This window comes from Podarcis raffonei, chromosome 1, assembly GCF_027172205.1.
Source record: "Podarcis raffonei isolate rPodRaf1 chromosome 1, rPodRaf1.pri, whole genome shotgun sequence".
Taxonomy (NCBI): domain Eukaryota; kingdom Metazoa; phylum Chordata; class Lepidosauria; order Squamata; family Lacertidae; genus Podarcis; species Podarcis raffonei.
The window spans coordinates 47,926,643-47,943,272 of NC_070602.1; the positions used below are offsets into that span (position 1 = coordinate 47,926,643).

At 41.5% G+C, this 16,630-nt stretch overlaps 1 protein-coding gene and 1 long non-coding RNA gene across 6 annotated transcripts in view; one reads left to right on the forward strand and one right to left on the reverse strand.

The window, feature by feature from the left end:
* Positions 1–211: 211 nt before the first annotated feature.
* Positions 212–16,630, reverse strand: part of RAD51B (RAD51 paralog B) — a 293,246-nt gene continuing 276,827 nt past the window's right edge. For all 5 annotated transcript variants that reach the window (XM_053385239.1, XM_053385213.1, XM_053385246.1 and 2 more), the window contains one exon: positions 212–738. In XM_053385239.1, coding sequence (XP_053241214.1) covers positions 608–738 — 131 coding nt within the window. In that variant the 3' untranslated portion in view covers positions 212–607. The remainder of the gene's footprint in view (positions 739–16,630) is intronic.
* LOC128412353 (uncharacterized) overlaps positions 14,046–16,630 on the forward strand; it is a 38,412-nt gene continuing 35,827 nt past the window's right edge. The window contains exon 1 of the long non-coding RNA XR_008330061.1: positions 14,046–15,894. This is a non-coding gene — a long non-coding RNA (uncharacterized LOC128412353). The remainder of the gene's footprint in view (positions 15,895–16,630) is intronic.

Below are 16,630 nucleotides of genomic sequence, written 5' to 3' on the forward strand. Positions count from 1 at the left end.
AGATTCAGGATGACATCACTGCTGAGTGTGGCTTGCATTGGCTGGATGGTTCTCCTGCAAAACAGCCATGTGAATATATCCTTCCTCTCACGTATGGGCAAATTCTGTCATTTTTTCCTATTAGTTTGGTATATCCTTTAACAAAGCAAGATTGAATGACATTAGCTAATATTTGTATAGTGCTTTGAGAATGGAAACCAAGTAGTGGTGATTCATGTTGATCTTTTAGATTTTACTGGTAATGTGCTATGAAAATCATGCCGTACACATTTTGAAGCATTACAAAGTTCACTGCAGCTTCTCAGATCTCAGTAGATGAGCTTTTGTTGCATCAGACAAGAGATAGGGATCAATATAAAATGTACAGAAAAACACACAACTATTAACTGAAGAAGGAAGTTGAGTGTACTACTTTCCAATATGCAAATGTTAATTGAGGAGAATGTGTAAGATTACAGACTCCGGAGTTCGTTATCTATTCAGAAAAATCTAGTAGCCATCATATGGAACAGTTGCTTCAGACCAAGAAATAGTATCTACACTTATCAAGCATGTGTTCCCTGCTCCATCTGCTTGCAGTCCTGCATATTGTAACTGCCGATGTGTACTAGCGAGTCTCACTGGGGAAACTGGATAAAGCCATTTCAGGTTCATTTTTAAAGGTGTCTTTCCTCACTTTTATGGCTTGCAGCACTGGACTTGTTCCTTCCCAACCGCAATATGGCTGGTCCTTTTGATCTGAAACATACAAGAAATAAAACCAGTTTCAGTGACAACATGATGTACTGTGCACAACTGGGTTTTTTAAAGGAAGTTTGAATGACGGCATTTCTGCCTACAAAGAGATACTAGATTCTTGGCCCACTCAGAAATCAGCACTATCTAAGATTGCAACATAATGAATTTTCTTGTGTTAGCTAGTTTCCATATGCTTCCTTATCTATCTTCTGCTTTTGACCAATGCATTATCATTTTTGCAAAGGCTGACCAACTGCTCCAAGTGCTTAAAACACCAGATCACTTGGCAGGGAGTTCACCTGAAATAGCATCAAATAAAATGAAAATGAAAAACTAGAACTGTGTTGAACAAGACACTTTGTCCATTTTGCATGGCTGTTCTCTTCAACACTTTTGGCAACCTATACTTGTAATAACCTGATATAAGATGAATATATTTATTAGTCACTTTCCCCCCAAATGAAACTCAAGGCAACTTTTAAAAATGAACACTGAAACCAATGATAAAACAGCCCCAAATACACAAATAATATATAAAAAACCAGATCCAACTCCATCCCAACCTGCTAAAATTAAGACCCAAAGGCCTGTGTGATTAAGAATAATTTTGCTAATGATGGCATCAGGCATGTCTTCCTGGGGAGGGTACTCCATAAAAGAGAGGCGCCACCACTGACTGGCAACCCATATGCTATAGTATGCAAGTCAAACTATATTATTATAATTGACCTCACACCAGGCGCCAAAGTAAAGGGGGATGCTTAGAAGTGCAAGCTTCTTCATGAGTCATGGCATCTAGTATTAAAAGGGGTTAAATTCCACAACGATGACACTGAGATTAAGAGGAACAAGCCAAAATTTAGATATCCCCACTGATGATGATCTAAGCAACTTCTCTGTTCATGAGGCAGACTTGTGGGTGGTAACTGGCACGTCTCTGTTGAAATGGATGAAACTTTGCTGATTTTTATCAGCTAAGGATGTAGACCCAGGTATGTTCCCTACATATCTAAGCTCCCAGAGAATATGTGCTGATGGCAAACAGCCCTCTCTGCTAATCTACCCAATCTCTGTATTAGAGATTTTCTGAAGGCAAAAGTATTTACTAAGGTTGCATGGAGCCAGGAGAGCTTAAAGAAATTTATCTTGCAGCCTTTCATCAAACTGCCCTGGTACAATGTTCAGTATTATAGGGTTTTCATCTACCTTGAATTTTACAATACTGGCCTGGTTTAGATGATAATCTCCCCTGGTCATCTCCCATGTGGAAGATTGCAACATCCTTCTCCACCCACTGGGCACAGTTGTCCTGACAGACATATGAGCAGGTTTCTATAGCATGTATGTGCATAAATCTAATGCACATAGGTCGGAGAAGTGTGATGGATATCTCAGATGGATAATCTGGGAACTGACCACACAATCTTGGTCTGCACGTTTTCTTTTATGCATGACGATGCCATTAAAATGCATGACGATGCCATACTCATGTATGGTGGACTTGGAAGTGACCACTTGTGCTCTGGGCCCTTGCCCCTCTTGACTGATAAAAACTAGCAGGGAGGGGCAGCTGGCTGGACCAGCGAGATGCTTGGACAAAGTTCTTGAGTGGGTATCCAGGCACTGTTGGAGGAAACTGATTTTCTAAATCCATTTTAATTGGAGTTTAGGCCCAGAAACTACTTTGGACGCCTGTATGATGACCTCTTGTCAGGAAAGAGACAGGGGAAATACCGTATTTTTCGCTCTATAACACGCACCAGACCATAACACGCACGTAGTTTTTAGAGGAGGAAAACAAGAAAAAAAATATTCTAAACAAAATAGTGGATATATGATTTTTGTGGTTCATGCTGTGGCCACAGACATGTGATCTGACAGTGAGTTTGGAGTAGCCCAATGCAAAAATCCTAAGGATCCATGTAGATCCATGCTTTGTAACCATGGAGGAGGGAAGGAAGGGGAACCATGGATCCTCTGCTCACGACTGCAGCGGATCCTCCCACCGACACACGCAGGCATTCGCTCCATAACACGCACAGACATTTCCCCTTACTTTCTAGGAGGAAAAAAGTGAGTGTTATGGTGCAAAAAATACGGTATGTCCCTGTTAATTCTCCTCTCCCTCCCCAGTGCCTTTCAATACCATTGACTGTTGTATCCTTTTGTAGAGGCTGTCCAAGTTGGCGGTCGGTGGCACCTTTTTGTAGTGGTTCCAGTCCTACCTGGATAGTCATTTCCAGAGGGTGATTCTTTGGGGGAGTGCTCTTCGACTCCGTGCAATCTTCAATGTGGGGGTTATCAGAGTTCGATTTTATCCGTTATGCTGTTTAACATCTATATGAAACCACTGGGGGGTGTATCTGGAGTATTGGAGTACATTATTAGCAATATGCTGATGAGACACAGCTCTGCTTCTCCTTTACATCTGCAGGTGTGGCAGTGGCCGTGTTGGACCGTTGTTTTGCCTCAGTAACGGACTGAATGAGAGTCAACAGACTGAAGCTCAGTCCAGATAAAACTTAGGTACTGTTAGTGTGCAGTCCCCTAGACCAGATGGATGAAAGGCTGCTTGCTGTTGATGGGTTTATACTGCCTCTGAAGAAGTGGGTACACAGCTTTAAGGCACTTCTGGGCTCTTTGCTGTCACTTGAGGCTCAGGTGGCCTCAGTGGTGTGGAATGCCTTCCATCAGCTTTGGCTGGTGGCCCTGCTGCATCCCTTAACTGGATAGGAATAGCCTAACTTTTGTTGTCCGTGATGTGCCAACTCTAGGTTAGATTACTGCTATGTGTTATATGTTTCAGAAACTTTAGCTGTGCAGAATTCAGCCATCAGGTTGCTTACCAGGGCAAGATGTTTTGAGCATATTATACTGATCCTGGCTCGGGATTAGTTTCTGGGTCTAGTTCAAAGTGCTGGTTGTGACCTATAAAGCCTTAAACAGCTCTGGACCACAATAACACAAGGACCACCTCTCCCCATATGAACTGATCCAGACATCATCATCATCAACATCATGAATTTGCATACTGCCCTATACTCGTAGATCTCAGGGCAGTTCACAACATATAATTACAATATTAAAAAACAAAACAAAATAATTACATGAGGCCCTTCTTCATGTGCCTCCTCCAAGAGGATGGCAATGCTGGAATGGGCCTTTTCTGTGGTGGCTCCCCAATTGTGGAATGCTCTCTCCAGGGAGGCTCAACTTGTGCCTTCATTACATATCTTTAAACACCATGCAAAAACATTTCTTTTCAACCAGGCTGATTAACATTCTATGGCTTTTTGTTTGTGTGTGTGTGTGTGGGGGGGGGTTATTGGTTGGTTTTTGTTTTTGCTTTATTATGTATCTTGTATTCTCACTTTGTATTCTTCTCTTGTGAACTGTTCTCATATCTTCACACAAAGGGTGGTATACAAATTTAATCAATAATAATAACATAAATGGGACAGACATATAGTGGTACCTCGGGTTACATACGCTTCAGGTTACATACACTTCAAGTCACAGACTCCGCTAACCCAGAAATAGTACCTTGGGTTAAGAACTTTGCTTCAGGATAACAAAAATCATGCTCCGGCAGCACAGTGGCAGCGGGAGGCCCCATTAGCTAAAGTGGTGCTTCAGGTTAAGAACAGTTTCAGGTTAACAACGGACCTCTGGAATGAATTAAGTACTTAACGTGAGGTACTACTGTATTGAGTGGGCAAGGGAGGAAAGCAGTTGCTCTTCTCTTGCACAGGAAGCAGATCAGCTGAATTATCCAAACATGGCCAGTACATGGCCTGAGGTGCAGTAGGAAAGGTGACTGCTCAAACTTCCCTTGAAGGAAGATGCTGAAGCCTGTACTAAAGGTACCCTCTAAGTCTAAGATCATCCACTCACAGCTATCAGCAGCTAAGGGCAGAATAGCAACCTGGAAAAGCATTCAGTTCTTATCAGGAGAAAAATATTCCAGGTGATAATGAATGACTGCAGATTACATCTCTTTGTTTGGAAGACAGCTTAGTCCAAAGAGAAATGTTTGCTACTAATAATTACACTGCAAGGTGACATAGACCTAGGCAAATATGTGCTGCAGCATGCTGGATTTCTTCAGCTGATCATTCAAACAAGCTCCATTGTAGTGCTGAAAAGTAAAGTTCCCCCAAGGCCCCCCACAGGGCAACATGCACCTAGATGAGCTCATCGCTATTGTTCAGGAACAAAGCACTGAAGTATGTCAATAAAGCTGGGTAAAGATGCTGTTTAAATGAAAAGGCATAGAGTCACAGGGCCCGTGGTGAATCTAATAGTGAAGCCCTGTGTCCACTGGAAAGTTGGGGAGAGGGTAGCATGTGGACTCTGCAAGAAGAAAGGGAGCAAGTGTGTTTAAAAATAAAAAGAGAAGCATTTGTCTTCTTTGCTGTCCTCTCAGCATTATCAGCCATATCACCAGCCAGTAAGACTATGAGATCATCATACTAGATTAACTAGTTATTGACCAAAGTACCTGGAGTCTAGCAGCTAACCTGAAGCTTTCGCCTTGTTCAAGTATCGGAACTAATGTTTCAGACATATTGCTAGCACTGCCACTGCTAAGTAGGCATAGCTGTAGGGCAGCTATAACGCAAAAGAGGGATCAGAATTCTAGTCTACTAAAGAGTTCTGAAATAAGACTTTTTCCTATTGCCGAAACACTGTAATGGGAGTAACCTTAGCAATGAGCTTAATGTCCTTCCCACTGGAAAGGACATTAATACTGGAAAGTTGTAAAACACATTGTTTTTAAACACCACTGGGAAAACAACAACAGCAGCAGATTAACTCTGGAGAAGATTCCTGAGCTGGTTGGGCCAGGGAGAGAGACATGAGAGACAAAAATAGAACACAGGACTGCTTGACCTATTAGGTGTCACCCAACAGTAATTTATTATTGTAAGCAAGATCTCTATCAGAATGTTAACATTCGCTGTGGGTTCTGTTTTTATCTGTCTATGGAATAAAGAGGCTACTCTGAGATTGTAGAATAAGACGGACTCAGTGACCTTTTTATGTGCCTCAGTTTGATTGCTCTAGTTATGACCAGAGGGATAATTTATCCCGCTTCAATCGAGCCCATTAAACTACACCTTGCAAAACCTTTACCTGATTATTTACGTAATTAATTTTTTTTGCAATCCCATTCCTCTCCTCTGTTACAGTCAGCAACAAACTCAGAGGCATAAAACCCCCAAACTTATTAAGAAAATTATCTGATGCTGAGATGCGTGGCGTTTGGTGGCCGAGTCATAATAAAAGTATACTGCATGTGACCTAACCATTGGTTATGTGTATGCAATGACCTCACTCCCACATGCTTGCACAAATGACAAATGAGCAGTAGTGAAGGCTTTAGCAGAGCAGCACAGCCACTTAAGCAGTTCAGCACTTACTTTAAGAGAAAAAGCTTTCTAATTTCCCCACCCATGTGAGTAGGAAAAGACTGCTCTGTTAGTGTTTTTCCTAATGTATCTCAATCCTGGAGTTTCCGAGAGTTATGTAGCATCTGATCTCTGACAGACTCGCTTGCTGTTTACACTGAGAGGTGGTGTGTGTGTGTTGATGTATAAAGAGCTACTAGCCTATGGCTTGCATGGGAGAAACTGGTGCATAATATAGGTTTGTGCCAATATAATAAGCTTGGATGTAAAGAAAACCCAGAGGAACGTGCAAGGTAAAGTGGGGACTGCACAAATATTTCAAGGTACAAATCATATGGAAATCTTGCCAGGATATACTCTAAATGTGTGCACAAGCCATCAAAATGTTGGGGGGCAGTACTCTATGGAAAACTAAATGGTCTAAAAGTTTGGAATTTGGGCAACATAATAAGACTTAAAGAGGACCCAAGTGGAAAATCATTATGGAAAACCATATACAGGTGGATGGATCCAATGAGAAAACGACATGTGCTTTCTGGTTAGATGAAACGTGGGAACTGGGGCATATGGTATTCACGAGACATTAGATACTGTCATGCTAGATGATTCAGCACTTTTTTCCCTTTGGCTCAGCTCCAGCATAGGCTACAATGGCTTCTGAAGCCAATAGTCTTGATGCTTGCTTGGAAAATAAAACATAGAGTCTTTTGATGCTTGCTTTGACAATATGATAGGGCTGCTGTACATCCAGATCTCAAAGGCGTAAATGACGTCTGGGGGAAATTTCCGAAATGTGGCGCTTAATCCTGTATCTTAGGCAAGTCAATCTTTGAAATAAATAAATAAATAAATAAATAAATAAATAAATAAATAGCTCCAGAACTTTGGGGTTTCCTAAAAAGAATCTCAACAATTTTTGGGGTGTCCTGGTTTTTACTTTTTGAAATATGGCAACCCTACAATATGATGAGGGTCAAGGTGGCATATACAGAGTAGACAAAAGGAAAGGTGTTAGTGGCTCTTTCTAATTCATAAAGCTTTTCATACAGTGTTGCAAGCCCACTCTGAAAGGTTCCCTCAGCCCTCCGTGAGCACTGTGTACTCATGGTTTAACTTATCTGGAACATACTTGCACAAAAATGCAAGGGTTTGGCAGGGCTTAGGCTCTGCAGTACGCACTGGAACAAGCCTGGCCCAATACCTGTTAGAACGAGGATTAACATTATCTGAATATTAAACCTGGCCCCATTTAGAAATGTATGAATAAAACACAAGCAAAAAATGGCACATTATCAAAAGTGTTTTATGTTAAGAAAGAAAAATGCTTCACCATGGCCCAGCCTAATTTGCCTTCTTAAGGCACAATTCTAATCTTGCTTACACAAAAGTCAGTTTGACCAAGTTCAATGCGAGTATTGCTAGACTGGAGTTTACAGGTCAAGCCTACAACTCTTGCACAGCGCCCACACCATGTCATCTTTATCAAAATGCCAGTCCATACTCTTTATTTCCTTCTTTCCTTTCAGTTTAATCCAGATTTCCCTGTATATGGAAAATCAATTAAGTAAAAATAAGCTATTATACATCTCTAGTCACTGTTGGTGTAGAGGCTCATTAGTACCATTTTGTGGGGCGTGGGCAACAACAACAACCACAGCAAATGAAAGTGGATGCTCAGACCTGCCAAGTGTCTCTCTTTTCCAGGGACAGTCCTGGATTTACAGTAGCTGTCCCAGTTTCTGATTTGATCCCGGAATGTCCCGCTTTGCCTTAGGATGTCCCTATTTTCATTGGAGAAATTTTGGAGGGGATGGATGCTGCTCCCCTCCCCTGCAAAGCACAAGTCTCCATTTTGCCAATCGTGAAGCAAGATTGAAAACTAAGGGCTGGTAACATTTGCTTTTGCGCTCTTCTGGTGTCTTTCTCTGTTGGTCTTTATTTATTTAATGTGTTTGCACAAGTACACAAATACCTGTGTGCATGACCAGAATGGGCAAGTGTATTGAGGAGAGGGGCAAAATACACAGCATGGATATGTTCCTTCAAGCACCACCTACTGTGTGGACAGTAAGTGGATGAACAGCAATGCATATCCATAACTTGGGGGGGGGGGAATGTGTGGAAGTTAACATGCCAGTCGTACAAACACTAAAAACGATGCATTTGTGACACAAAGCCCTGTCTGGAGGTACCCTTGCCCCATGGTACGTGCGCTTAGGATCACTGCCTTAGTAAAAGAATCATTCAGCGTAGTATATTATTTTATGTTTAATAACACTTTGTTATAAACGTCTTTTTTCCATGGTGTAAATATTCCACAATCTGGCATGGTTTTCCTTCCTGATTAATTATGCCATTTCCCCCTCCAAAAGTCTGTTGATAAATTTACTCTTTTATATTCCTTAATTCTTTGCACAAGTTCACGGAATCATAGAAGAGTAAAGTTGAAAGGGACCCCGGGGGCATCCAGTCTAACCCTCTGCAATACAGGCTCATACCCACAACCCTGAAATTATGAGTCTCATGCTGTACCCACTGAACTATCCCGGTGCAGATTCAACATATTATTTTCAACAGTCTGCATGCTGTGGAAAAAAACACACGGAAAATACAGATATAAGCAGATGGTTGCTAGCTGTAAATGTAATTCTAGTCATTTGAACTAAGTTATATTAAAGAAGAGTTTGGATTTAAGAGGCATACTCCTGGATGGATCAACTGGTAACAAGCACTTGCCATTTTAAAAGCCGCACACAGACATGCCAGTTTTAAGTAATACTTCTGAGAGAGACCAGCTACTCCAGCAGAGGATTTCTAGGAGCAGAAATCAGGAAATGGTTAAGTAAAAGCAGGTGGAGCACTTTGAGAGCAAAGCAGGAAATAGCAGTGTGTCTGAATGCATTCAAAAGAATGTCTCTCCCCCTCAGCCTTTGGGCAGCTGCAGTGACTAGCTATCCACCCACGCCGCCTCCTCCTCCGCTGCCCTTATCTCTATCGGCCCCTGAAGACACACAGTCTTGAAGGCCACAAACACCATTGGCCTGAGTAATCCTCTGCAATTCTGAGCCAGGCCCTGGGAGCATTAGGAGGAAGCTGCCTGGAAGGCAGAAGAAACAAGAGACCCACCCAGTGCATTAAGGGCTGAATGAGCAAGAAAACACCCTGTAAGTGCCAGAAGCTGTTCCTGAAAGAAGCTGCCTAAAGCCGAATGCTTCCAAAAAACAAAACAAAATGAATATTCGGGAAAATTACAACACATTTGGAACAGGCTACTTTTAGTCTTACAGGGCTTTAAACGTAAAGAATCACTTTCTTCTAAAAAGAACGCTCTCTGAGATGGAACCTAGGAACTGTTTGTTTCCCCTCTGTTTGGAATATGTTTTCTTTCTAGTAACAGTTTAGAATGACGAATATTCATAGTACAGTTGTACCTCAGTTCCCGAACGCCTTGGGAGTCAAACGTTACAGCAACTGAATGATTGAAACTGGAAGTGAGTGTTCTGTTTTTCAAATGTTCTTTTGGAAGCCGAACGTCCAACGGGGCTTCTGCGGCTTCCGATGGCTGCAGGAGTTTCCTGCAGCCAATCAGAAGCCATGCTTTGGAAGTCGAATGTTTTGGAAGTCGAACGGACTTCCGGAACAGATTCTATTCGACTTCCGAGGTACAACTGTAACTGATAACTGTTACATCCATTAGATGACAGAGCAGCAATTGCAGCAGCAGAAGTTCCCAAGTTCTAAATATCTTGCTTTCCCATCTCAATCCAGCTGTATTCATTGTAAAGTCAAGATGGCTGTGTCCCATTAGTATGAAATTCAATATGGGTAACCTACCTTGTGAGAAATTTGTCTAACTTTCAGAGAAAGCCAATTAAACATGGTTGGATTAGTGTAGAATTTTTGCTTCAAACTTCAGACATTCCACTGTTGGCAACTGACTTTCTGCCCCCCGAACACCAGTGTTCATTTCTCTCTTTGCCAGCTAAGCTAATGTTTTTTAAAAAGAAAAGAAAAGGGATATTGCATGGGTGAGCCTTCCACTGCTTGGAAGGAGGTTAACTTTATATTCCCAAGCTTTCGGGGTTTTAAAGCCCCCAGTTTAATCTGTCATTGTACTTGTCTTTTTTTTTTTTAATAATATTTTTATTAAACAATTTTTATATTCATACAAACAAAACGTACATAAACAAACAGAAGACAAAAAACAAAACAAGAAACAAGTACCATTTCATATCCTAATTTCTTAAACCTTTCTTCTTCGACTTCCTCATGCCTCCCGTTTCTGTATTCCAAATTCTAATCAATTGTTCAGCAAATCTTCCCTTATTTTGCTATAAATTTAAGCTAATCATCCTTATTCTCCTTGTCTTAACCATTACTAATAGTAACCATTTACTTTAGTCCAACATCATTCTAACTGTCATTAATTTTGTAATATTTCTTTAAATAGTCCTTAAACTTTTTCCATTCTTCTTCCGCCGCTTCTTTTCCCTGGTTTCGGATTCTGCTCGTCATTTCTGCCAAGCCCATGTAGTCTATCACCTTCATCTGCCATTCTTCCAGTGTGGGTAAATCTTGCGTCTTCCAGTACTTCGCAATGAGTATTCTAGCTGCTGTTGTGGCATACATAAAGAAAGTTATATCTGTCTTTAACACCCCCTGGCCGACAATACCCAAGAGAAAGGCCTCTGGTTTCTTGGGGAAAGTATATTTAAATACCTTTTTCAGTTCATTATAGATCATTTCCCAGAATGCCTTAATCTTCGGGCACGTCCACCAGAGGTGAAAAAATGTACCTTCCTTTTCCTTACATTTCCAACATTTATTGTCAGGCAAGTGGTAGATCTTTGCAAGCTTGACTGGGGTTATGTACCACCTATAAATCATTTTCATTATATTTTCTCTTAAGGCATTACATGCCGTAAATTTCATCCCGGTGGTCCACAACTTTTCCCAGTCAGCGAACAAAATATTATGACCAATGTCCTGAGCCCATTTAATCATAGTTGATTTAACCGTTTCATCTTGTGTATTCCATTTCAGCAGCAAGTTATACATTTTTGACAAATTCTTAGTACTGGATTCTAACAGTTCAGTCTCTAATTTTGATTTTTCCACCTGGAAGCCAATTTTACTGTCCAATTTAAACACTTCATTTATTTGATGATAGTGCAACCAATCTCTCACCTTCCCTTTTAATTTTTCAAAACTCTGCAATCTCAATTTGTCCCCTTCCTTTTCCAGAATTTCCCAATATCTTGGCCATTTCGACTCCATATTTAACTTTTTAACTGCCTTAGCTTCCATTGGCGACAACCACCTTGGAGTTTTATTTTCCAGCAAGTCTTTATATCTGACCCAGACATTTAATAGTGCTTTTCTGACAATATGGTTTTTAAAACTTTTGTGCGCTTTAACCTTGTCATACCACAAATATGCATGCCACCCAAAAATATTGTTAAAACCTTCCAAATCCAAAATGTCTGTGTTTTCAAGAAGCAGCCAATCTTTTAGCCAGCAGAAAGCTGCCGCTTCATAGTACAATTTAAAGTCTGGCAGGGCAAACCCCCCTCTTTCCTTTGAATCCGTTAATATCTTAAATTTTATTCTGGGCTTCTTGCCCTGCCAGACAAATTTAGATATATCTTTCTGCCACTTCTTGAAACAGTCCATTTTATCCATTATTTGTAATGCTTGAAACAAAAACAACATTCTTGGCAATACATTCATTTTTATAACTGCGATTCGGCCTAACAAGGAAAGCTTCAAGTTTGACCAAGTCTCCAGATCTTTTTTCACTTCTGTCCAAGTTTTTTCATAATTATCTTTAAATAAATCCACATTCTTAGCTGTCATATTCACACCCAGGTATTTCACTTTTTTAACCACTGTCAACCCCGTCTCATTCTGAAACCTTTCTTTTTCAATCTGTGTTAAATTTTTCTCCAATACCTTAGTTTTTAACTTATTCAATTTAAATCCTGCCATTTGACCAAACTCTTGAATTATTTCCAAAACTCTTTTCGTACTAGCTGTCATTGTACTTGTCAAGGCAGGAGGCTACCAGGGCATGGACCCTGTGAGAAAGCCATGCGGATCCAAGAATGGCCACAGCTGGCAAGCTAGGTGTAACTGGAAAGATGGGACTTTGCTTACTGTGAACTTATGTTCCCAGTGACACATGGAGGGTAGTCCTGTCTTTCTCAGGCTTGCTCAACAGGCAAGGTCACGAGTCTTCAAACTGGTCCTCATCTGGGGAAGGATCCTATGTCTACCCAAGATGCCACCCATTTGGGCGATGCCACCCAAGTGCATGAGCCTTCTAAGGAGTTGCTTTATCAATTGCCAGGATCCAACCCTTCCTCATCTGAGGTGTCAACAGGTCTGTCAAGAGAATACAAAGATGGACCTTGGCTTCTTTAAGAACTTCATTATTTCCTAAGGAGGATGGGAGCTTGCATCATTCTATATGGCACCGTCATGCTCTAGAAGTTGTTGGAACAAGTTATCTGCCATGGAGATTTCACTACCCAGCTTTAGCACAGAATTCTGCTTTCTATGGCCCAGGTCCAGTGCCCCTTGCTTGCTGTTACATGATGCTGTGCTTCACACTGCAGACTTCTTGGCAAGGACTGGTGTGTCTGGGTGCGTGCATGCACGCACACGTCATCTGATTACTTTATTGGTAGTGGTGATCGATTGCAGCCCAAGGACTACATGTAACTTTTATATGCCATGTGATACATGTGTAGTCAATTTTTCCAGTCTGGAAAATAGCTGTTGTGTAATTTCTGTTCCGCTTTTCCAGCCATTGAGTGCACCCATTAACTGCTCTCACATAGCCAGGGGCCAGGGGTATCGTGCACCCATCTCAGTTCTACTCCAAAATTATGCCACTGTGGCCATGCTCAATAACCATGCAGCTTTCCTAGCAGGCTGCATTCTGTGGGCTCATTTGTTTCTCCTCCCAGCAACAAGAGGTATCTGTGGTCTCCCAGATGTTGCTGGACCACAACTCCCACCACCCCTGGCAATTGGCCATGCTAGCTGTGACTTATGAAAACTGGAGTTAAACAACATTTAGAGGGCCACAGGCTCCCTATCCCTGCTCTGCACCTGGAAATGGACACCTTGCCCCAGGGGTGAACTTAGGTAATTTTTGGTAATATGGCATCCTGAGTGCGGCCAAAATTTGGTGCCACCAAATGGGTCTTCTCAATTATGGATCTCCTACATTTTGTGCCTCCTCGGCTCAGTACCCTGTGCTGGGGAACTGCCCCCACCCCTCTAAATCTGACATTGCTCATTTACTTCTGTTCAATGTCTCCACTCTCTGGGTAGATTAAAGGTAAAGGTAAAGGGACGCCTGACAGTTAAGTCCAGTCGCGAACGACTCTGGGGTTGCAATGCTCATCTCGCTTTATTGGCCGAGGGAGCCAACGTTTGTCCACAGTCATGTGGCCAGCATGATTAAGCTGTTTTTGGCGAAACCAGAGCAGCGCACGGAAACGCCCTTTACCTTCCCGCTGGAGCAATACCTATTTATCTACTTGCACTTCGATGTGCTTTCGAACTGCTAGGTTGGCAGGAGCTGGGACCGAGCAACGGGATCTCACCCCGTCACGGGGATTCAAACCACCAACCTTCTGATCGGCAAGCCCTAGGCTCTGTGGTTTAGACCACAGCGCCACTCGCGTCCCCTGGGTAGTTTAGGAAGGGTCTTTATGGTGTCTGCGCCTGATATAAGGAACTGCCAGTCTCACTGCTGTAACCCTTGAATAATGTGTGGTCCTCTTCTCTTGGGTTGGGATAACTATCTAATCTCAGTTTCTTCTTTCTCCCTCTTTTCCAGGGCCCACAACTATGACTGAGGTCAACACTCCCTCACTATACCACAGATCCCCTTGAGGTTCTTGTAGAAGAATCATGACTTAAAATTTGAGAACAAAAGTTATCTTGCAGTTGCATGGAAAATGAGTTCAGCAAAACGTAGCAGACCAAAAAATACCCAAAACTTCTTGCTTGCATAAAATTCTAGATTGTACTTCTGTGTTGGGGCAGTTCACTTTGTGTCCATTCTGACTTAAAAGAGGCTTTCAATAGACTTTTGAATGCAAGGACTAAGGGAGGGTGAGAAATTAGAAAACTTTTCCTTAAATCTTTGCCCTCTTCAGAGCAAGCACAGACTTGGAGAGAATGGCAGATATGCATGAGAAGCTCAGTACCTCTGACCTTGTGACCTTTGAGTCCTGTATTCCAGGAAATGTATTCTTCCTTTGCCTTGCCTTTTTTTAAAATGTTTGTATTTACTAGGCCCCTCCTGGGATCCCCTGGTCTTCTCTTTGCTGATGATCCTGTCTTGTGGCTTTAAGGGAACACAGCTATTTGTGGATCAGTATTCAGACAACATGGTTAAACATTGCAACAAAACGGTTAATTAAATGTTTATGAAGTCTCCCACAGTTCTTCCAGGGGAAAAGCAAGCAAACAACATTGTGTAATTCAGACCCATTCATCCACTTGCCTGAAGCTCCGTGACACAGTGAAAGATTATCTTGCATTAATCCTGGTTAAGTTAACTCAGTCATTCTTCACCCACTACAAGGCAAAGGACTTCATCAGAATCCTGCCTATCCAAACATTTGTTTTGCCCATTTCAGAAATATTTTTTTTAAAAAACCCCTGCTATGTGAATTCTTTTATGAAACTGCATTTGCTTGAGAAACAAGTAGCTTTTCGGACTATATGCTTTCAGGTATGTCAAAATGGAATTCTTCTGCCATGTTGCACATATTAATTTTTTGTTGCACAGTTGACAGTGGAAAAACAGTTTTTCTGGGATTTTGAAGAATTTCAGGAGGTACCTGTTAAAATTCAAATAAAAACTTCAGAAGTGCAACTCGTGCAGAATTGACTGAGAATGGGTCAGGATTTCCCAATATATTTTGGAACATGGCTTCTTCTTCTTCTTTAGCCTGCTCATTTTACCAGAAATGAGATTTCTACACCCAGAAAAATGCGAGTATGTGAATCAATACAGTTGTACTGATTTTTATTTTAGTTAATACACTGCTGTAGACTCAAGTCCTGTTGCTGATCTGCAGTTATTGCTCACCTTCCAGCATTGAAACATTGATTATAATCACTTTAATGAGTAGATTGGCATGCTGATAATTTTCACAGTTCTGTATCCTATATTGTAGTGTCCTTACGTAATATAAATATTGCTTGGCAAGGCTTATCCGTTATTTGCATCCAAAGGTATTAGAATGCTAGGAGGAATCATTATTAATTTCTTTCCACTGCAGTCTCAGCAATATTGCAAAGCTGTGGTTTGCACCACCCATTTTCAGCCTGGTTCGCATGGTGTGCAAGCCAAACTATGGTATACTAAGACCACAAGGATGTGCAGGCTCCTGGAGACGAGCCTGCAGTACTTGCTCCTCTAAAGTTCTTTTTACTCTGTACTGTGGAGCATGTTGATTTTCCACACAGCTGAAACACTCTCTTTTATATGGTTAAATAAACAGAATATTCTGAACTGCATGAAAGGAAGGCCAAACTAGACATGAAGTGGGAGATCCCTGTTTGGATCTTCTAATGTCTTTTGTTTTGCTATTGTGTGTTTGTTAAATTGGGGTTCTTGTATTGAGAGAAAGGGGTTAACCCTTCCCATCATTCTGTTTCCCCAGATAAAATTTCTCCAAGTTTCCTCAAGTTGCTATTGGGCACAGGATAGAAAAAAGTATCTGTGTTTATTATTGATTTATTAAAATATTTATATATCACTATTCTTTAAAAAAATCAAAGTGGTTTACAACCACACATATATGCAATGAAAACCATGCACATATTTAAAATCAAATATCAACTATTACAGAAATCTGAATTATTAATTGCCTGCACAAGCCTGGCAGCATACGAAAGTTTTCAGCAGACATTTAAAGATTAAAACAAGAGTCTCTATTGGCTGAGCATTCCAGAGGACTGGGTCAAGGACAGTAAAAGCTCAGTTTCTTGTTGCCATCAGATGACCCTTGCCAACTCGGAACAACCAACAACACAGCCTTATATACAGTGCGCTGCAGTAATCCATCATTGATCAGGTAGTATCCAGTCAGGCCCCATGAACTGGAATTAATCCCACAACACTGGGTTGGACATGTCAGCACACGCTGCCACAATACCAGTCTCTAAACCACTGTGGAGCCAAGCAGCATTGTCTTCCAAGTGTTTAGCCAGCTAGGGAGACACTGTGTGCTCCAGAGGTCTGGCCTCCTCTGAACTACGTGGAACAACTCTGCTGGGCGGTTCCTTGATGCTGCTGTTAGGTTGGGTAACTCCAGGATAAACTGAAATTGTCAGAAGGGACAGACTCGCATTCTGTCCTTTAACACTATTTCCAAACAGAATGCTGCTGTGACTCCAACATAGCAATGCAATGGAGGCAGCAAAGTAGGATCTCTTTGCTGTTCCCTCAG